This window comes from Mesocricetus auratus, unplaced genomic scaffold (assembly GCF_017639785.1).
Source record: "Mesocricetus auratus isolate SY011 unplaced genomic scaffold, BCM_Maur_2.0 Super-Scaffold_6730, whole genome shotgun sequence".
Lineage (NCBI taxonomy): Eukaryota > Metazoa > Chordata > Mammalia > Rodentia > Cricetidae > Mesocricetus > Mesocricetus auratus.
This window is the reverse complement of record NW_024429184.1, coordinates 71,970,641-71,993,798: the sequence shown is the minus strand read 5'-3', so window position 1 is coordinate 71,993,798 and position 23,158 is coordinate 71,970,641. Positions and strand designations below refer to the sequence as shown.

At 39.0% G+C, this 23,158-nt stretch overlaps 1 protein-coding gene across 6 annotated transcripts in view; it reads right to left on the bottom strand.

Moving 5' to 3' along the window:
- Nucleotides 1-1,176: 1,176 nt before the first annotated feature.
- Plag1 (PLAG1 zinc finger) overlaps nucleotides 1,177-23,158 on the bottom strand; it is a 40,660-nt gene continuing 18,678 nt past the window's right edge. The window contains exons 2-5 of one of the 6 annotated variants that reach the window (XM_040741496.1): nucleotides 18,461-18,564; nucleotides 10,947-14,286; nucleotides 7,767-8,125; nucleotides 1,177-7,256 (exon numbers count right to left, since the gene is read on the bottom strand). In XM_040741496.1, the coding sequence (XP_040597430.1) occupies nucleotides 5,999-7,256; nucleotides 7,767-8,008 (1,500 nt within the window). In that variant the 5' untranslated portion in view covers nucleotides 8,009-8,125; nucleotides 10,947-14,286; nucleotides 18,461-18,564 and the 3' untranslated portion in view covers nucleotides 1,177-5,998. The remainder of the gene's footprint in view (nucleotides 7,257-7,766; nucleotides 8,126-10,946; nucleotides 14,287-18,460; nucleotides 18,565-23,158) is intronic. The other 5 variants (XM_040741497.1, XM_021223820.2, XM_040741498.1 and 2 more) reach the window with 5 other exon arrangements.

The following is a 23,158-nucleotide window of genomic DNA, read 5'->3' as shown; positions in this document are numbered from 1 at the left end:
TAATTCCTATGGCTGGCAATAATGTGCTAAAGGAAGGCTTAACGTCAATTTTACCTTAATGCAAACAACTACTCGAACAACATTTGTGAATTCTAAACTCAGCCTCACTCAGGATTTGACGTTTTGTGTATGTGTGCACCTAGAGGCCAAGCTAAGCCTTCCTTAGCTACTCCCCACTTCTGAGACAGGGTCTCTCACTGAACTTGGAGCTCACTGATTGGCTAGACTGAGGACTAGTGAGCTCCAGGTATTCTCTTGTCTCTGTGTCTTTTGGGATTGAAGTCAGGTTCTCAAGTTTGCCTAGCAGGCACTTCACTGTCTGAGTCATCTCCCCAGCCCTTGAAGCTTTGGCTTTAAAAATAATACACTCTTGTCCCTTCCTCTAAAAGCTCAAAAGTCTTTTAGAAATATTTTACAGCTCTGAATGTTTTGCTCACATGCGTGTCTGTGCACCACAGGTGCTCCTGGGGCCTGTGGAGGTCCAAAAGGGCACTGGATCCCCTGGAACTGGAATTATAGACAACTGTGAGCCACTGTGTGAGTGCTGGGAATGGAACCTGGTCCTGTGGAAGAAAAAGTAATCTTGACAGTTGAGTCATAGTTCCAGCCTCTCCCAAAGCTCCAAAGTCTCACATCTCCCGGAACCTGCAGCTTCATTCATAAAACAAATGGCTTTCTGGAGGCTGCAGTTTCGGCTTTAGATTAGCAAATCAAAAAAGACACTCAGTAGTTGTTAGGTGGCCTATGCTCCCCCATCTGTGAGTCAGCTATATGGACCACACAAAATGGACTCCAGGAGCTCTTAAAAAACAAAAGGACGCAGTTGGGAGAGGGTGGGGAATGATTCTGGGAAAAATGAAGGATATATGTGCTCAAATAATTATATATGTATGTAAATTCTCAAAGAATATTGTCTAAAAACAGTAGAAGAAACATGTTACAATAGAGTGTTAACTTTGGGGATTGGGGAGGATCTGTATGATTTAAAGCATTATGTATTTCTATTCATATATTATGGGAAATTCATAAACCTTTTTCCTTACAACAGGTGCCACTGCAGCGTGGGTATCCTGACAAGCAGCAGCCTGCTTCTTGGATGTGAGTTTCTAAAGTACAGACAGTACCACTGCAGTCTCATTATGTGAAGCTGCATTACAGAAGGCACACACACAAAAATGACCTTTGTCTATATTTTATACAAATACAACAGTAGTTTGTGAATACATTTTAAGTACATGATATACATGATAAGCCACTTGATTTTCCAATATCACAGAATAGCAATTTAAAATGCAATAAAAATATACAAAATTCAGTCTGGAATGCAGATTTTTCATTTCTATTTGACTCAAAACTTTACCTTTAGAATATGTTTAGAGTACTAGTCCAAACACTTTTTCATTAGCTAAAAATACAATTTCAGCAGTCAGCTTATGTTCAGGCATGATGCAATCCATTTTCTAATGGATTCCCAGTTTTTGTTAAAATTCAAAGGGCTGTTAGTAACCTACAGCATGTTCTTCACTCCACACCCTGTGTCAAGCCCACTTTCCATTCTGAGTTACAGTCACCTTGTGGACAAAAGCTGGGTTTGTTCTGGTAACATTTGCACATCCAAGATCTCCTTTGCAAGCGCACATGAATACATTGTGGTGGTGTAAAAGTTTGTTAATGACAAATTAAGTCACAGTATAAAAATATATTGTACACCTTTACACCTATGTAGTCCTTTTCCTATGGATAAAAAAATACAACTGAATGAGACAGAAGTTTGTAGCACCATGAAGAGTTGTATCCCAAGTGACAGTAGCAGCATGATCCCATATAATGTTGAAGGAGGGTTTCTGAGAAGATAGACATTCATTCTGGTTCGTCTGTACCACTGAAGCTTATACAAAGAAGTGTCTTACACATCAGCAATATTTCTGTATCATCTGCAGAGCTAGATAACCTATCCAAAGATACTGCCTTCCATTCCCAGGGGCTGCTAACATTGGATAAAGGCATACTGGTGATCTGGGTGCTGTTACTAAGGCTGGTAGAAATATCTTGCATATAATTTCAAAGGAGCACTCTGTAAGTACAATACAACTTAGGCATTTATGTAGACAGACTACAGAATCAAGATATAAGGTGTCATAGACCTGGATGCTGACAGTGTGAGTAAAACAAGACAGATTCACTGAGGGATTCATTAGTCAGAAAAACCAGTCTGCCTTCACTAAGGATGAATATCAACATTGAAAAGATTTCCTCCAATGTCACATGGATCTCAGTAGGCTAGAAGTAACTTGGGTGAACTGGTATCTTTTAACTTACTTATGGACTGGGAAGACAGTGTGCTTTGAGATACGTAAACCTTGTAAAAAATATAAACCATTGTAAAACCATATGAAAAGACACACACTGATTCTGTGCAATTTAGCAAATCGATAAGAAAACACTGTAAAAATGTACCTGTTTAAAATACCATCTACCATTTTTTTGTACACAAAGCATTATATATCAAAGGCCTATATATATCACCTAATGGCACTTGAAACGAATATAATAAGTCTTAAAATAAAAGGCATAACCTATAAGAAAGTTTCTGTAGAAGTTTAGGTTCATTTTGAAAGTGCTATATCTTGTAGTACGTGAAGTATAGAGGTTGAGCAAGCTCTATTTTTTGAATTGGCCTATGTGTGTACTGCTCACTAGATGAAAGATCCTGAAATACGTACTCTATAACATTCATTAATAAAGCAATCAGCTCTGGCTCATGTTTCAGTCAGTATATGGTTTTAAAAAACCGTCACTGTCCAAATTAACACAATATATCACTATATTCCACAAAGGACTAGAAAAATAAAGCACAAGCAACAAATAGGCAAAAACACACAGCTTGAAAGAAACGCCGACAGAAATGAAAAAGGTGGCATACAGAATGGTGCAGGAACCACCAGATCCACCAAGACAACTTAACTTCTAGAAAACTGAACTAGGTGATAAGATTTTAAATGAAAGCTTAACAGTGACCAATAGCTACAAAGGTGGTATTGGTAAATATCAATGGATTATATTGCTTACAGAGCCTCGGTCCTTCCGCTCTCATGCTCCTGCAGCTGCTGACGCAGTCTGCACATACACGTGCAAGTCAAATTGACTGAGGCTCGGCATCTTTCTGAGGTCCAGATTTTACACTACACTATTTTAGTTAATGTTAATCCCTTTTCTTCCAGCCAATCTAAGGCACTAGCAGAAACTCCAAGGATGATGACTCTGACTGCTGGTGAATGAAAACAGCATTGGCAAGAACTACTCCTAATCATCCCTACATCACATAAAAACAAGTGACAGTATTTTCTAGGGGGAAAAAGCCAATTCTGTGTTACATCCTTGTTAAAACATTGTGCAATTAAATTAAAAGCTGCCTGATCATTAATAGAAAATCTATCAAGAAAGGGTTTAGTGACCACTGCAGTCAATTAAAAAAACAAACAAACAAACAAACAAACAAACCCAACCCAACTTGCTGAATTCCCTCTTACTTTGAAGTGTTATTCAAGTCTGTGGGGGCAGCAATAGGCAAAGAGGTGAACATACGAAGAAAATTAAGACTCTATGTTTTAACACTGGTACCCTGGAAGATGTGTATTAGAGTTCTGTGCAGGGCAAGAATTAGGATAAAAATATATTTATATATATACATATATGGCGCCATTCCCATTTCAAAATTCTTTATTTCATATATCCTGGTACTCCCTTTTTTTTCAATTAGCAGTGAAATACAGCCTATGAAGGCCAATGTCTCAGGTCATTTAATGTGACTTCTTAGCAAATTTCAGATAGGATAAACTAGTGCTTTCATATGTGATATTTGTGACCAACCTCTACATAAAAATAGGTTTTCTATTTATTTGTGCTCTGTCACCAAGTTTCTTTTCCTTTCTAAACAGTGATTAAAGCAATATTGAACACTAATCATTCAACTAGAGCTTTAGGTAAGTGATCTGTTTCATAGAAACTAAGGAAGCAGTCTTAAGCAGAGTGAAGAGCCCACTTGGAGAGTGAGTGTGCTCCCAACCACAGCTCAGGAGCAGCTTGAAGAGTTAGACATGTATTCCTTATTAACATATATCATTTTAATGCCTTTGGAACACTTTTTTAATAAAATGTAATTTTTCATAATAAAATTTAAATACATAAGTATAAAAACTATTGCTCCAGGGTTAAAGCCAGGAGCCAGAGCCCTCCAGAGAGTAACTCTGATTCTATGAAGTGCGCTAGACATGTGTGTAACATATAGCAAAGCCCCATTCACATGACATTTTACACTTCTCAATTTATACTACTCCCAGGTATTTTAAATAATGCATAATATTCGGTAATCTATACTCATGTTTAGAATTATTGGTAAACAACAAATCTGCAATGATAGTTGGCCCCAAGAAAGGGAATGAGTTTCCCCATACAGGGCTAATGAGTGCTCAGAAATTCAGAAGTGTTTTCTTCTTCTTTCTTTTTTTTTTTTTTTAAAGAGATACATACTCTTCAGTAAATTTTCCCCTACCCCTGCCCCAGCAGAAGGGGGCCTGAAACAAGTGCTTAACAGATCCATCTTGTAGGATGATGCCACAAGTAATCCTTAGGAAAATTTATACAGAACCTTTGATCAGCGCCCCGGCTGGCGTGAGGAAGCCCATCACTGCCATGTCAGTGAGCACCGCACCCTTGGTGCTTTCACACTCATTTGGTGCTTGCTTTATTTTCCTTTGTTTCCTCTACAAATTCAACTTATTTGTAACATTCCTCCCATTTCCTAAGATGTATAAAGTTTTTTTTTTAACTGTTTGGGGTTGTTTAAAACTTTGTGGAAACTCCTCAAGTAGCCTTTTAATGTGTTTAAGTTCTCCACCCAAACACAGCAGGAAAAGGTGGATGGGCACTGAGAAGGAGAGCACAGGGACAAGACTGCTGTTTTAGACGAGGTGGGACAGGCTTTTAGTTTGCCCCCAGAGGCCAGTTTCAGTTCCGGCAATAGTGGGAACTCTCTAGACAAGTTCTGAGGTTTGGCTGTATGTTTTACATCCATCTTCCTGTTGAGGAGTCTATCACCCTGGCAACTGAGGCAGCCTACTCTGGGTTTCACATATTTACTACTGTCCCAATGGCTCTAAGACTCTGGACTACCTATGGGCCAACATGCAACATAAGAACGCTGGTATGCTGAACCCATCCTGGGTACAAAAGGTGAACGATGTGAAACAGAGCATTTCTATACCGATCCTGAAGGCTGATATCACACACTGTTAACCATAAAGTATACATGGTTGTAATGTGGCAAAACAGCCTAAGGGCCAGTGCTAACACAGAACACCCTGTGACCTCTCTAGGTTTCTTTTAGAAACTGAAACTCTCTCTCTCTCTCTTTTTGCCATATGCTCATAATATTTTAGCCAGACAATAGCAGTCTTCAAAATATATTGATCTGAAATGATGGTATATTTAAGAAACCACTATAATCTCCCCAAACTGGATTCTTAATTCATTTAAAACACTTGATCATGAATCCATTTAGTGGCTAGTAAAAAATGTAAAACACTTCAGTTATTCACACACATTTCATAAGATTTCCATTGTACTGCATATTTGAAAAAAAATGAGCCAAATATCCAATGCCCATTGCTATTAGACACAAATGAAAATTTTAAGGTCTAATAGCAATTTGAACACAGGACTTTTAGAATTTAGAGATAATAATGGCGCTTCTATATGAAATAAAATTCTGAGACTATTACAACTGGCAGTAAATCAGAGAAACAGCAAATGTAAATAAAAATGAATGGTTTCAAAGCTTATTGAAGAGGCTAATTCCTATTATTTACTGGCTTCATGAAACCTGGTATTATACAAAAGCAGAAGTTTTTGTATTGTCTTAAAGTAGGCACTAAAATACAAATGGTCATTGAAGGTGGGGCTACACACGCACCTCCCTATCAGACCCGTGGCCCAGACCCTACTGAAATGCCTGGTGGAAACGGGGCAGGGTGGTGCTTGTGCTTAGGCTACTGGTGAAAGCTGCTGAGAGTGAATGCAGAGAACTGAGGCCCACAGTATTCGCAGGATCCTGGAGATCCTGTGTTTGTGTGGGCAGCTGGGAAACAGAAGAATGTGCTTCATCTTGGGAGTAGCTCATCCCAAGGCTCCCCACTGAAAGGGGATTATAAGGAGGACCATTTAATGGTATGAAATTGAACAACTGAGAAAAATCCAATGCTGGTGTGTTGAGGGGGTCATTGATAGAAATAGAGCTCTTTGACAGGGAGAGGTCACCCACACCATCATCTAGGGACCCACTTTGAGGATCTAACCCTAACTTAGATGATGATGCTTGAGAATCCTGGGATGAAGAGGGTGCACCACCTTGTAATTCCATCAGATAACTCTCAATTTCCCCCTTTAATGGCTGTTCTTTTTCAGGAATAGAGATTGCATATGAGGTAGAACTGAATGGGCATTTGAAAGCAAGATGGTGAGAGGGGTGGACAGCATCCATATCTATGGGGCATGTCACGCCCAAAGGTAAAGTTGTGATCATTTGGTGAGCAGACCCAGAGCTCGGCATGGACTGAAATGGAGTGTTGTAGAGGTTTAACTGCAACGTGTTTGTGAATGGCTTTGACAAGAGTTCACTGGAAGGTAAGGACATCACCGGCAGGAGCTCATCCTTTATAGGCACAGACATGTTACAGGTAAATGGGTCCAGAAAATCTACTGGTTCAGTTTTGACCTTCAGAAGCTCTTGATTGTGACTCTTCTTCATATGTCGAGTGAGGTGATCCTTTCGTCCAAATCTCTGTGCACAGTACTGACAGAGGAAGTCCTTTCTTCCTGTGTGCACCACCATGTGTCTCCGGACATCCTTCCGGGTGTAGAACCTGCGCTCGCAGTGCTCACACTGGTGCTTTTTCTCCTTCACGCCCCCAGATGACTTGCCTGCATGAGATTTCAGATGCTCCAAGAGCACACCTGTGCTTTCAAAAGTCTGCAAACACACCTTGCAGGTGAGATCACCACTGGTTGCAGCATGCAAGGCCAAATGTCGCTTAAAGCCAAGCTTGGTGTTGTAGCTCTTGCCACACTCTTCGCATTTAAAGGTCTCTTTGTTAGGGTCGTGTGTATGCAGGTGATTCTTCAAATGGTCTTTCCGGTGAAACATTTTCTCACAATAATTACACTTGTGGGTTTTCTCAGGAGAGTGAGTAGCCATGTGCCTTTAAACATAGACATATTCTGTGAGTGATCATCTTAGCAGAAAGGTACATATTCACTTTTCAAATGGGAAGCTAAACTACTAGTGCTAACACACAGCTCTCTTAATAAAGGGTCTACCTAACTAGCACACACCACAGCATAGTTAACACACTGCAAAACTTGAGCCATCTAAGTTGCCACTTCAGTGTTGACTGGTTTTTAGCTCTCACTACAAAAGTAAACAAGCAAGACTGAACACATTCATGTAATGTCCACACCCTTTTCATGTAGAAATTTCTCTTTACAAATGGAAATTCTACTCTCATTAAGCATTTTACTTAAAAAAATCCAGACAGTTACACAGACGTATGTGATTTAGAGTACTTCAAGCTAGTCAATGCCTAATCTACTTAACATTTCCTGTCTGCAAATCAGCCGAGCAATGTGTATACAGATACACACACTTACAATGGCTTCAGATGACCAACACAAGAGAAAGTATAATCTGAAAGACAAATAGAGTGTAGTACCTTTGTAATTTGTACTTAGAAACAAAGGCCTTGGTGCAGTCTTGTTGTGTGCACTTGTAGGGCCTCTCTCCTGTGTGAGAGTAGGAGTGAACCTTTAATTTCTCAACACTGTTAAAGGCCTTGTCACACAGTTGGCAAGGGAAGTTTTTTCTTGGTTTGGTTTCACCACGCTTACGTTTCCCTGAAGGGGCTTTCTGGGTATCTCTTACTTCTGACAAATCACCAGGAATGACAGTGGCCATCGCAGCCTAAACCAGGCCTTCTTGTTGGACACCTGGGAACTGCCCAACTCCACTAAGTGATATAGCTTTAGGTGGCTTCTCAAGTTTCATGTGGTCGTAAAAGAAAGCAAAAAGGGACTGGAAAAAAAAATAAGAAACAACTAGTTTGTAACTAAACTCAATTAAAAAATTATTTGCTTTGTGATGCTTTTGAATTAAAAAAGAAACCATAAAATGGATTCAGCTGGTCCAATGTAATATCTGTAGGTTTCTTTGTATTTTCCAAAACAGATAGATATAAATGCATTGCTCAGAATGAACAGTTCATACATACCCTGAAATTGCACCTGACAAATGCTGGACTTAGGCAGAACAGTAGTGAACTCAGGAACTCTCAGAGCATGATGCTAAAGGTGGCACCAGAAACTTCAGTTTTCAGAAGGATTAGAAAACACATACATCTACAGCTCAACGACCACTGCACTCTGTGCACATGGGCACACGAACACATGAGCACTTGGCACTTTGCAAACCCAAGTTCATGGATGAAGCACATGAAACCCAAATACTATAGGGAAGAGTTGAAAGCACCACCCGGAGTGAAAATTCACCCTTTAAACCAGTGTTAGAATACTCTAGGGAGTGTCTGAGTCAAAGGTAGAAATGATTTCTCTTCAAAACAAACAGCCTTGAAATACTAAAGCCTTTTGATACAACCTCGGGTGAAAACTGCAGATCTTGGTCTTTTGAGGAAGTATGGTTAGTTTCCCTCAACTGTCTCTACATCACAGAGAAGATTAGACTTACTGGGTGTACTAATATTAATAAGCCAGAGCCATTAGGTCTCCCAAGAGCTAAAGGCATCAGCCTTTGATACAACTGAACCCGAGTGTGGTACACCTGTTAAGAGTTCTCACAGTGTACAAGAATGCATCATCACAGAGGTGTTTCGCCCTGAGTTTCAACTCATGATCAGTAGTGAGAAAGAATGAAATATATGTGTGCAGCAAAGAGTATGTCGTCAAGTTTAAACGAAGTAATTAAAACTAAATAGAAACCTCCACAGATAAGAAATAGTTCATGTAGTTAACTCTATTTCTCAGAGTAGGAAAAGCAACCCCTCAAAGACTTTATTGCCGTGTAAGTTAAATCAGTGGTTCTCACCTTCCTAACACTGCATGCAGCCCTTTAATATGGTTCTTCATGTTGTGGTGACTCCAACCATAAAATCATTTTGTTGCTACTTTATAATTTTGCTACTGCAGTGAATCATAATGTAAACATCTGATATGGGACACCTGTGGCATCATGACCCACAGGTTAAGAATCAATGAGTTAAATGTTTCTTAAGGTAATTAGAGGGATTCTTCCAAGAGACCACAAAAATGGTAGTACCTGTAATGTCTTTTAAAAGAATCTGATTATTAACTATGGTTATATGAATTTGCCATCCTCTTGTATATTTTAAAGAAAGGAAACAACTTCCTTATCTCATCTGTGTTTTAGTAGTAGAGTGATACATGCCTCTTTACAAAATTTGGTGTGGTATATTCACTTTCACAGATTCCTGTTAGATTTTTGTTTTTAGGAACTCTAAACACCTACGTTTTGGTAACACTTAAGTGTATATCACATCTTTTTGTACATCAGCACAGAGGCCGTCCCTGTGCTAAACAGCAGTGAGCCACTATTTTGATTAAAGCAACATAGCATTCAGGTAAGCTGAGCACATACAGTTTCTTCTTTGTAAGACAGATACAGGCTTTTGCATTGCTCTAAGTATCAGGAAGTTCCTCTTGCAGTTTACAAATGATATTAATATGATACAACCTGTATCACAGTGCTGATGCAGTTGTTAGCTCTGATATCATGACACTAATGCAGCTGTTAGCTCTGATAGCACTGATGCAGCTGTTAGCTCTGACATCACAGCAATGATGCAGCTGTTAGCTTTGACATCATAGCACTGATGCAGCTGTTAGCTCTGTTATCACAGCACTAATGCAGCTGTTAGCTCTGTATCACAGCTGGTTGCAGCTATTAGCTCTGATATCACAGCACGGATGCGGCTGTTAGCTCTGACATCACAGCACTGATGTGGCTGTTAGCTCTGACATAGCACTAATGCAGTTGTTAGCGCTGACATCATAGCACTGATGCAGCAGTTAGCTCTGATAGCATGGCATGGTTGCAGCTGTTAGCTCTGACATCACAGCACTGATGCAGCTGTTAGCTATGGCAGTGGATTTTCTGAAGCTCAAAGACTTGTTCCTTTCCTGTTATGAGCTCATTCAATGGATAGATGATTTGCCTCCCTCCATGTTAGAGGTAAATAGCTACTCTGCAGACAAGTAATGACAGTAAATTAGAATAAAGCTTTAATTTTCATAGTGATTTCCTCACTTGATGCTTTCATAGATCCATTCAGACTATGAACAAGTCAATCGTTTTTCCAACTGCAGAATCTAAAAGAATGCAAGGTGTCTACATAACTAGGTCTGAAAAACTGACCATAATCACCACTATAACAGCACTGCTGTGATGCTGAGAATTCCAGAAGAGAAGAGCAACTTTAATGTAACACTCCCTGCAAAAACCTTAAGGGCACCACGAAGCAACACACAAGTATTTGAACAGATTACACTGGTGATACTCAATATGAAGTAACAAATGGATGTTTCTGCATGTACATACTGAGCAATGAGGAATTGCACTGATGCCAAATATTACACTTTACTAAGACCAGCTGAAATTTTTCATGGCTGATAATGCTATTATATTATATTACATATAATCCATTATAAAATTCAAATTACTTATCATTGGTACATTAAAAATTTTAGGACAAATATAAAGTTGTAAACTTGTTATCAAATAAAGATTATATTCATAATATGTTTATCAACCAAATACTTTAAAGGCACATGCACAGAACTAGTGATTTTTGTTTAATGCATACCTGATTAAAGATGGAAAAAGTCTCAGACTTTGATCTTAACCAGTTCCATTAACTCTTCGTGGAAGAGAGCAGAATCCAGCCCTTCCCATTTTGGCCAATCTATGAAGAAGTAAAAAACAGAATGGATTATAGTATAAGTGAAACTAGAGCGTAAATGACAGAAAATAAAGCATAAACGAGCGGCAATCTCATAGCGCATGCTGTTGATGAGTCGTGCATTAATTCCCACCAACTGCTTTTTTTGATTAGTTGTAAGCACACTTTACATGACCAAATAGATGCACAAATAAAAAGAAAAATAGTATTACCTAGAAATAGTGCCAATTTCTGATGCTGAATGATTCCCCACTTGTTAATAAAAAAGAAAACTAACCAAGAGAAATGGCTATTAGAGTTACTGACTAAATGAAATTGGTGATGATTCATTAACCTTAATATAATGGAAGACACAAACTCGCTTTTCTGCAGGAGAGAGCCTCTGGAAACCTGATCTTAGCACTGCCACCCACACTGCCCATGCTTGTGACTGCGCTACTTGCAGAAGTGCCAATTTAAACTAAAGAATGGTGTAAGGATGACTGGAATGTAGAAACCACTCTGCTGTTCAGATTCCAGGTAGACAGGAGGGAAGTTAAATATAGGTTTGCTACAGGAGGCAGGTATTGGGGGAAAAGGTGTATTTGTTGCATGAGACCATTGTTGAAAAACCTTAGGATAACTTAAAGATGTCTATTAGTAGCAAGGTCTTTAGCAGACTGACAACATAAATACAAACTGTGTTAATATTTATGAATGAAAGAAAAGGCAAGAATAACAGTAGTATAAAGTAAAAAGGACCTATAATTATTACAAAGAATATAAGGCAAACAGTGATTAGTAAGCTGTGATTATTTTTAATTAAGTACTCAGAAGTATTAATTAGAAGAACTTGAGAGATATAATAAAAATCAGTAACAAAAGGATATGTCAATGGCAGGTTAGGATAAAAAACTTTTAATGTTGTATAACAATCTACTGATATTTCTTAAAATAAAATTCTCGCACACTTTCAGAATTTGATGATATGCAAAGATGATATACAAAGAAATTATTTAATGGAGGACATTCAAGCATCATTACAAAATTACTAAGGGTATAAGAAACCAGTATTATTGTAGATAAATAAATGTATCTTTAAACGTTCAAGCAAAAGCCCCACTGTCATAAAGCACAGGACATGCACAACCGGAAGAACGTCAACATTGCAAACTTAGTTTTGTCAATACTTACTTGCCCAGGACACACATTGAATATGTGGTGAATAATTATGCAAATAAAAGATCATTTTACATACTATATCTGAACAATATACTTTATAAATAGAGTATTCTGATCTTTATCCTGTCCCTGCAGTCAATGACCCGAAATGGTTGCATGTATCACCACTGCTCCTGAGCTATGTGAAGGTGTCTGTGTGGACAAGACAGGATTTATGTCCCCAAACTGCTATTTCATTCATATTCTACTGTGATCTATGATAGGGCAGGTTAGCAAGGCAACTTGCATGTGGATAAATCCTGTCAGTACCCTTCAGAGTTCAGAAGAAGGGTCAGTGCTATCTTTTTTTCTATGAGAACTGCTAAAGAAAATCTCCAAAAGGAAGCAAGAATTAAGAAAAAAGTTACAAGGTAATTTTAAAAATAATTCATTAATCATTAAAATAATTAGCAATTCTGAGTGCATAATTTGACTAGAATTGAATCTAAAACCAAAGTTATACTAGCGAATAATAAATTTGTGCATTTTTTGTTATAAATTTTACTGCCTTCTAAACATGCTCATAAAGTTCTAGCTATGGTTAATCAGAGTAGCATTTTATAACAGAAATGCTATAGTAGTTAAGTATCTCAAACAGTCTCCAAATTATCCCACTGTACATCTTACATGCAGAAATAAAACTATAAATAAAGCCACCATGTTAATTTAGCTTATCTTAAAATTAATTTCTAAATTGTGGTTAATATCTCTAAATTCTACCCTACTTTGAATTTTTATTAGTTGCCAAATAATTTCAAAGAACTGTTCACTATTTCCCCAAACAGAAGGAAATCAGGAGTTGATTATACTTGGACTGACAGAATAAACATAAAAAAATAAATACAGCTTATATTTATGTATCCCTAACTAAAATGTTAACTAAACTTATCTGTTCTCTTTTACAGGCCCGGGTAGGGGGGGGGTAAAAGCAGTATTATTACTGCTTTAAAAGTCTGTAACCAGAAAACTTACATTCATGGTTTTCTTTTTTTCTAGTTAAAAAATTTATCAAAGACTGGTTACATTATTTGAAGTGATGGGTTCCGTTTTGCCTTTGTCTGAGGAATTGCAAAAGGAGGTGGAGAATACATGCTATTCTGCTGCACTGCCCTACAGTGAACCATTTCAGAACACAATCCCGCTTTGGATGATACCCAAGCAGACACACCTCCTCTACCCCCTCCTCCAAAGGCAATTCTGCATTCAACAGTAGTAGTTAGGGGAAAGATACATGCTTGAGCACAAAGGTTCATCTTCTTATGTTTTATTTTATTCTTAGGAAATAGTGACTCATGAAGAAATAATGGGCAAACAAATTGCACATCAGAGGGTTTACTGAAATTGATTTCTATTAGGTGTTGAACCCTGAGAGTTGCTGTTAACAGTTACGAAGCTTGAGCGACACTTACCTGCAGTAACAGTTTTTCATTTTAAAGTTAAACAGATTTTGCTAAGAGCGGATGCTATTAGTCACCAAAGCTGTGCTCTCACTTACACTAATCATAACAAACCATTAGTTCACAATGCAGAAAGATGTCAACATGTGCTTAACACATTTTCCATAGAGAACGAATAGGGTAGATCACAGAAGGAAACTCAGCAGTGATAATACTTCATATGTATGCAACACTAATAAAACCTTGAATAAGAAGGAGATGAACTAGCCTACATAACTGAATACAAATTTGAAGGAGGTATACCACTGTATTTGGAGCATTGCTTTAAAACGTCATTAATCCTTTATAGCTTGGAAATTCTTATCAGTCAACTCTCAGTCTATAGAGTCCCTTGTAGTGAAGGATAAAAACTATCTTGCAATTACAAAAACTTAAGAAAGGGTAACTGAGTGAGTATGATCAAAATGCATTCTATACATACATTATAAACTGTCAAAAAATTTAAAATTATAAAGAGAAAACAAATGCAAAAACCAATCAAACAAACAAAAAAGACCTTCAGAGAATGAACAATCAACTGTAGGCAGCTCAGGGCAGGGTCAGGCCAGTTTTACTCACTGCTGTTCCCATAAATGACAGTAAAGTAACTGTTGAATGAACAAGAAAGATTAAAACACGGTAAGTGCTTGTCACTAACATAATGACCCACAGGCTTGCTCATCATCATAGCAGACAGAAGACAGTAAATACATAGTCCAGTCCAAGATAGACACTAGCACTTATAATAATTGAAAACCTGTTCAAAACATTCATTTGCCAGCATGCTCTGACTGATGATATTCTTACAGAATTACTGGCATGAGTAGACAGCATTAATCCAGCCTCAGACTTAATAAAAATTGCTAGAGTGAAAACATGCCTGGTACCTGTGCTACCTGGCCTGAAGCAGGAAAGAGGGTCAGACACTTGGGTGGAGTTAATTATATCTACAGGGAACAGAGGAACAGAACACCCACTGCAAAGCAGAAAGCATAGCCAAGATATGTACTTAACTCACCTGAATTTTAGGTTCTCAAGAACTCAGTACTGAAACTTAGGCAAAATCATAGTATTTAATTAAGGATCCCTTGTGAAAATTTTCTACATTTGACTTTTTCTACTTGTTTTGAGTAATTTGTTAAAATTATGTAGTTCTATCATAATCATTTTCAACTTTATCGCAAAATCAGCCCTAATTATATCTATCTAGAAGTATCTTGTATTTAATATAGAGCAAAAACTTAGAAGTGAAGGAAATGGTTTATCTTTTTGTTTTTTAAGGACAAGTAGGGAAATGTCCACAGATTTCAAACTTGGTACCTCGCAAAGTTCCCAGAGACTCTACCACTAGTCTTAAAAGCTTGTTTCCAGCTCACACATGCTCCAGAGGGCCCACACAGAACACCAGCCGCCCAGGAACAAGTCAAACAAATGTGATTTTCAATGCACAAATACTTGTTTTGGTTATTTATATTATAGAGCAAAAAAGATCAGTGAGTTAAAGAGGATTAATGGGCTATAACTTAGGTGTCAGCAACGTGTGTCTTACGTGTATGGGAGATCCTCTTTATGAAAATGAAAACCAAGACACACAGAGCATACTAGGCATCTCTCTTTGTGTAGGAAAACTAGGACTTGCAAACAGGAAACAAAAGAGGAACTGTGAAAGAGGAAGTGACAATGACGAGCAGGAGGCGCATATATAACTGCGATTGTAACAATGCAAAGTTAAGTGTTCAATCAATACTAGTAACTATTTTTAGAGGATGTTCCGGGCTTCTAAAAATGCACAAAACATTTCCATAATTGTCATGCAGCTACACTAGAAAGGTGGCCCACAGCCACTTTTCTGATGTGATGAATTCATTCTAACTACTAACTGCATGAGTTGCTGGGGTGGGTACTGATCAAATACCGTAACACAATTACATCCTTAAACACTCAGAGTATGCCTCTAGAGTGAGTAGTTGCCTAATGAAATTCAAATTTCAGAAACAGAGTCCAGGTTTCATATCTGAACTCTCAGACTCTCACACCAAATCTGTAGGGAAGCTCAGGAAAAGGTGGTAATCAGATGGAACGGAAGAAAAGTGCTAAGTAAAATCTTAGTTACAAAAGTTCATGAGGAAAATCAGTTTTAAGCTATGTCAAAGTAGCATACATTCAAAGTGTAGGCCAGTGCAGTATGAGGAGGTACAGCTACTGCCCAAGCTGCATGCTGATACAGGAAACATGCATAGACACGGAACCCAGTCCTCAGGGAAGGCTCTGCATCTGTTCACCCTGTGCCACACTGTGCTAACTGTCAGGGTTAAAATCACATCTAGAAACAAGAATTCTCTTTACTCCCACATCTCTGAGGTGAACAGGGTTAGTTTTAGGCAACACTGTCAAGAGATCTGATAGTTGTATTCCTTGACTAATCACAACATGGATGAGCTTGAAAACCATCTCTATGACTGAATTCTTTTTTTTTTTTTTTTTTTTTTTTTGGTTTTATGAGACAGGGTTTCTCTGTATTGTTTTGGAGGCTGTCAGTCCAGCCCGGACTCCAACTCACAGAGATCCACCTGCCTCTGCCTCCCAAGTGCTGGGATTAAAGGCGTGTGCCACCACCGCCTGGCATATGACTGAATTCTTTACCACAGGGGCTCACGGTTATTTCTGTACTCCCAGCATCTAGCCAGTGTCCTGCTTTGGAGTAGCAACCTGCTAAACTCTGTCTGTCTGTCTGTCTGTCTGTCTGTCTGTCTGTCTGTCTGTCTGTCTGCGTGACAGGGTTTCTCTGTGTAACAGCCCTGACTGTCCTGGAACTCAATTCGTAGACCAGGCTGGCTTCCAACTTACAGAGATCCGAGTGCTGGGAGGCATGTGCCACTACCGCCTGGCTCTATCTGGTAAATATTTGTTGAGAACTGTAGTCCCTGATAATGGGATTTCAAGAATCAGAGCCATCTGCGAAATATGTTGTGAACTCTGGAAACCTCAACCAGCTGTAAAGCACGACCAGAGAAAACCCAACATGGTTAAATGGTTAATGTGGTCTGGTGGAAGGCTGAGCTTGACATGCCCAGGATGGCCAATCCCAGGATGGCCACTGGCCATCAGGGAGCCATGCTGCTTCTGCATTTCAGCAGGTGGCCCTGCCGAGACAGTGTGAAAGCAGGGGACTCAGGCACATGCTATTCAGACCAGACAGACTTGAGACTAAACGGTGGGCATTCCAGACACCATCTTCATATGTTCTGTCTGAGTAACCCTGTAAGTACATGCGCCCTGTACTGATCACAATGCATTGTTTGGAAATAAACGTATGGGAGGAAAATCATATATGCAAAATTCCAAATGCTTTAAAGAGAATATTCTTCATGTAAGGTTAAGATATGAGGATGACGCTGAAAATATCAGAGAAAAAGATTAACTGATTACAGTATGGGAAAGTCAAAAAATGTAAAATTTGTGTAAATAGAGTGTGATTCAGAAAAAGAAGTATTTTTCCTTTCTCTAGCTACTACAAATAGCACCACACTAATTGGACTCAATGGGTCCAATAACAAATAATTCTAGCCGGGCAGTGGGGGCCGCACGCCTTTGATCCCAGCACTTGGGAAACAGAGGCAGGCAGATCTCTGTGAGTTCGAGGCCAGCCTGGTCTACAAGAGCTAGTTCCAGGACAGGCTTCAAAACAAGACAGAGAAATCCTGTCTCGAAAAACCAAAAATAAATAAATAAATAAATAAATAAATAAATAAACAACAAATAATTCTAAAATGAGGACATGAGGTAGGGAAGCAGATGTAATTCAAAGTCCTAAGGGGAACTGGAATTGGGGGTGATAGATGGATATGATACATCGTGTACACATATGAAATTTTCAAAAAATAAATAAAAATTAAAAACCCTATCATTATCAATAAAAACACATTCATTAATAACAGCTTAAAAGATAAGCTCACAAAACTAAAACAATTATTAAGAATTTTATTAAGAATATCTGCAGCATAGAGTTGGCTAAATTTTTATGCTAATTCAATTTTAAGTGTTTATTCTCCAAAGAATGTTGTACTTACTAAGATTAGTTTATGGTTCTTCAATTTGATTATTAAGTGTTTTCATGTTTCTGAGAGGCTCTGTTTAGTTCTCAGCCTAAAACCTCGTTCCCCCAGGGGGTGCATTGGCCATAGATAACCAGCTTAGGCCTTTGAGCCCGCTGAGTAACCACTTTTCTAGGCTCCTTATTCTGGAGCTCTGGGGTCCCAGCCTCTAAACTCCAGCCTTGTGCTTAAGGTCCCGCTGACAGACTTACCTGGCTTAAATCCACTTGTGCTTGGGTTATACTATAGTTGGGAAATGTAGATGCTTTTATGTGTTCTCTTCCCAACAATGGTAGGAAGCTGCTCTGGTCACACTGGTCCTGTACGCTAGCATCTGCTGCATTCCAGGGGCAGACCTATCTGCTTCTCCACCTGACCCATCTGATGGAACACACAGGGGTTCTGTGGGATAGTTTACCCATCTGTGGGCTCTCTGAGAGGAGAAACAAACACACCGCACAGAGGCTTTGCATTCTGAAGCAAGAAAGCTGTTCTTTGCCTGGTACTGAACACAGGTTTACTGAAGTCAAGCAGATCACAGTGTATACACTGAGCCCTAAGATCCTAAGTGGCATGCTTATTATGTGGCATGCTTTTCAAAGCTTTTCTATTATAGCTTACATAATTAAGGATCGAGAAAAACTGCTCACTTTGAAAATCATGCCATATAATGATAAAAGCCACCTACCTGAGGCCCTGTTCCAAACTCTAGCAAGGTCACCTTATTAATAGACCATCACAGAATGAAGCATTCTGGGTGCCCAATCCCACCAAGGCAGCATGAGAGGCAACCTAGGAAGAAAAGAAGAATTAGTTTGAAATTCCAAAAGTCAGGCTCAATCTGCTTAACGGCACATGAACCAGATTATTTTTCACTCACTATCACTTATTCTTTGTATTTGACTGTGGGGGAGGACCAGTCTTAAATCCTGCTGGAAGCTGTGAGAAACAAAATATAGTATATTGGAAAGTGAAAAGTAAATAAATGAGTATCTACAACTTATATTTCCCTGTGAACCACAGTTATCCAGATTATTTATATTTCATTCAGTTATAAGTTTGATGGTATTTTTCAAACTGATCATTTATTGTTTTATATTCTAAACACATCACTCTTCCCCATAACATGGTCAAAACGATCTTTTGTCATGCTTTTCTTGTTCTGAGCAGAGACTAGGAAGAGCTGTGTCCTGTGAGTGATCTCACAATGGGTGCGAACTGCACAGCGCAGGGTGGAGGCAGAACAGAAACGCATGCTCCTTCCTCAACACAGCCACAGACTGGTATGTGCTTTAAGAGAGTTGCTTGGGCCAGACCCACCTTCAACAATATAGGAAGAAAAACCAAAATGTGTTCTCAAGTGCACCACATGTACAGTCAGCCTTGATATCCCACAGTTGCAAATCATGAAGACAGACAGACTTCCAGGAGCATATTCAAGACACTTGGGAGGCAGAGGCAGACAGGTCTCTGGGAGTTTGAGGCCAGTCTGGTCTACAGAATGAATTTCAGGACAGCTAGGACTGTTACACAGAGAAATCCTGTCTCAAAACACACACACACACACACACACACACACACACACACACACACACACACCCAAACCAACAAACAACACCAGAAAAGAAAAAAGAAAGACATTAGGTGTTTTCTAATGAAAATATATAAACTGGGGCTGGAGAGATTAATCAACCATGAAGAGTACTTGTTGCTCTTGCAAAGAATGTAAGCCTGGTTCCCAGCACCCATACAACTGCCTGTAACTTCAACTCTAGGGGATCTTGTGCCTCTTCTGACCCCTGTGGGCACCTGCACTCACATGCACATAGTTATCCATAGATAAACACACATACAGACAATTGAAAATAAAATTATTTTTTAAAAAGGAAAAATATACAGATGGCAAAAACTAACCCTACATGAATAGCTCTTTGGCACCACTGGCTATTAGGGAAATGCAAATTAACAGCAGTGAGATCATTCCATGGGTCATAAGTGGCTGACTGGGTTTGGCAGCTATTGTGCAGCAGGCCTCTATGAAATTGTATCACACAGTGGGCACACCCATAATGAAAAGAAGGTAACAATGATGCAATTCACTTTGAGAACAGTTGTGGTTTCTTAAAAAGTCAAACATGCGTCTGCCATGTGACAGCCATTTTATTTATCTACTTATGCAAGAGATAAAAGCATTCCCCCCCCTGCCATTCCCCCCATCCTCCTACCCTATTGCCAATTCCTTCCCCATAGGGGATATCTAGAGTCTATCATTTCATTCAGGGTAGGGTACAGGCACTTCCCTAAGAGTCCAGGCAGAGAAAGCAACCCTCTTTGTGTTATGGACACACGATGTCTGTTAGTAGAATGGGGGGGATGCGGGAGGAGGGGAGGGAGAGGGAACTGGGATTGACATGTAAAACAAGCTATTTTAAAAATTTAAAAACATGTTAAAAAATAAAAAAATAAAAAATAAAAAAAGAGATAAAAGCATACATCTTTACAAAGACATGTGCATGGATATCCAAAGAAACTTTGTTTTCATAGTCAAAGTTATATACAAACCACGTGCCTACTAATGTAGGCACAATTCACTAGTTAGCAGCAATAAGGAAAGAACAACAGATATTTGCAGAAATATGAATAAATCTCAAATAGTTAATTGTACTTGTTGAAACAAGCCAGGCCAGAAAAGGCACATATTGTGTGGCTCAATTCATATTAACAGATGTCTAGAAAATGTGAAATACACTACATGACCAGGTAAGAGGTAGACAGGGAAGGATCAATCACAAAGACTGTAAATAAGCCAGTAGGAATGGTAGATACGTTAAGTATGAGCTGTAGTGATGGCGTCGCAGTGGTCCAAATGGTATACTGTTGTATGTTTCATATCTGTCTACTTCATAGACACCAACTACACTGCGATAAAGCCACGAGAACAGGATGGCAGTTTTTGTACTGAAAATATCGGTGAAGGGGAAAAACAAGTCTTTCAATGAATTCCCTGAAATTTCAAGAGAAAACACTCTAAGGATGGACAATCTGGAGTCTTTACAAGGAGAATGGCTCAAAATGACTAACATCTCTCCTTCCCATTCGGAGGGGGAGACAGTATGAAGAAATTCAGTGTAGCAGTGAGAAGCCTTCGGTCCTGAGTAGGAAGGACACATCTAAGTGGTTTTAGAGCCACATTCTCAGCTGTTCTACTTGGAGGAGCCAGGGTGGCTCACCTGTTGCTTACGAATCGTCATATCACACCACATGATTTAAAGGCTCCAGGAATACACTCGAACTGGAACTGAGACTAGTGGATAATAAATAGTTCCAGGGTCTGTTGCACTTACTAAATACCAAGGAAGTATCTGCTGCAGAGTCTGGGTTCAGCTTCTACACTGCTGTTTTCATTACTAATTGTCTTGGATGTCCGATGAGTATTTGATTTTTTAAAACTTCATACTTGTACAAAAGTGCACCCATACAACCCTTCTGACTTTACTTTCAGTATTTGATCAATGACATGAGATGTTCAATACATTATTATAAAACTGGCTTTGCAAAACAAACAAACAAACCTGGTTTTGTGTTTGGTAATCCTGCTCAGCTAATGTGATGCTTGGTAGACAAGGCATAATAAACACATTTTTCTGCCACAGTGAAACACATTACTTTGTATGCTAATGTAAAAAATAAATTTGAAAAACAAATTTTAATGTGTATGACTAAAAAACATTAATCTTAATCTTACAACAGGCTTTCGACTGTGGCCCATTCACTAAAGCATGTGTATGCTCATTAGCAACAGCTTTCCAAGGAAAGACATCCATGCCTACTGGTTGACATGTTCCACAATATGTGATGTTTAATGTTCCTAAATTACACTTTTATCATTTTTATTTTGATTAGCACTAGAGCTTGGACGAGTATGACCCAAAGAACAAGTGTGAGCCATATCTGGCAGGTATTCCAGGTAGGAGGAATTAGAAGCAGGGATAGGTTACCGCAGGAGGTATGCTATATTTTAAGCAAAGTGTAAGAGTTGGAGCCTGGAGCTATGTGATTAGATGGCTAAAGGGTCATGTCACCAGACATTGAACATTTGAAAATTATCCAGATCAATTATAAACTACTCCAAATGAAGGTGCCTGTCCAGCTTCCTCTTGACACTTGTATACTGTCCCCATGCTCAGATCGTTGAGAAGGGCCCATCTTTACGTGCCTCTGTTGTTTTCTGAAACAGAACTGACTGGTCATTACCTTCTGCATTCTAACTTAGCTTTTTTTTTTTTTAAAGAAACAACCTTCTTAAGTTATAAAACTATAAACTCACTTTGTTGTGTTTGCTGACAGATGATAATCAAAGGGATCAAACCCACCAACCTAAAGCTTAGGGCTGCAGCAGCTAAGGCAGCCCCTTTTCCACCACCCTAAAACTCTTCAGCTTGCTCCATACCTCTGGGCCCTTTTTCTACTGTAACATGGGGGCATGTGATGGAGAGTCATTTCATAATCTTAGATGGCAAACAGCTGGCACTCACCTTTGCACACTGCTCCTTTAGAGGCTTACATGGAGAAGAGCCCAACAAAACTTCCTACAGGATCAGTGTAACTTTGGACAGTTTATTCTCTCTTAAAAATTGTGTGTGTGTGTATGTGGTACTTGTGGAGGTCAGAGGTCAGCTTGTGGGGATTGGTTTCCTCCTTTCACCATGTGTGTCTCGGGAGGGCACTGAACTTAGATCATCAGGATTGGTGGCAGCCATGGAAAGCTTAATGTAGTCTTTGGCATTTTCCTGAGGGCTTAATATACAGAGCTATTGCATTTAGTGCGCTACTCAGGAAACAGTGCTGTCCCACAATACCCTGTTACGTATATGTCGAGGTGGCTCAGTGAGTAATGGTGTTTGCTGAGCTCAGTCCCTAGACACTATGTAAAAGGTAGGCGCAGAGGACCAACTCCACAAAGTTGTCCTCTGACTTCCACATGTGTCATGATACATGTATGTCTCCTCTTCCAAATCATACACACAATAAAGCAAAATTATAAACATAGGAATGACCCCCACCCCCAGTATAGGCTCTTATACAGATCACAGTCAAGACAAAAAGAACATATCATATAAAAGATATAAAAGGCTTACACCCTCAAAGGGTAGAGTGGTATCTGGTGAAGCAGCATGCTTATGATCACATCTGTAGACAGGAAGGGTACATCTTGTTTTATTTTTAATGGTAATTGCCATCACAGACAGATAAACCCAAATCACAGCTAAAGAAACGCTAGGACCCTTTAATACAGCACCACATGTTGTGGTGGCCCCAACCATAAAATTGTTTTCATTGCTACTTCATAACTGTAATTTTGTTAGCTATGAATTGCAATGTAAAA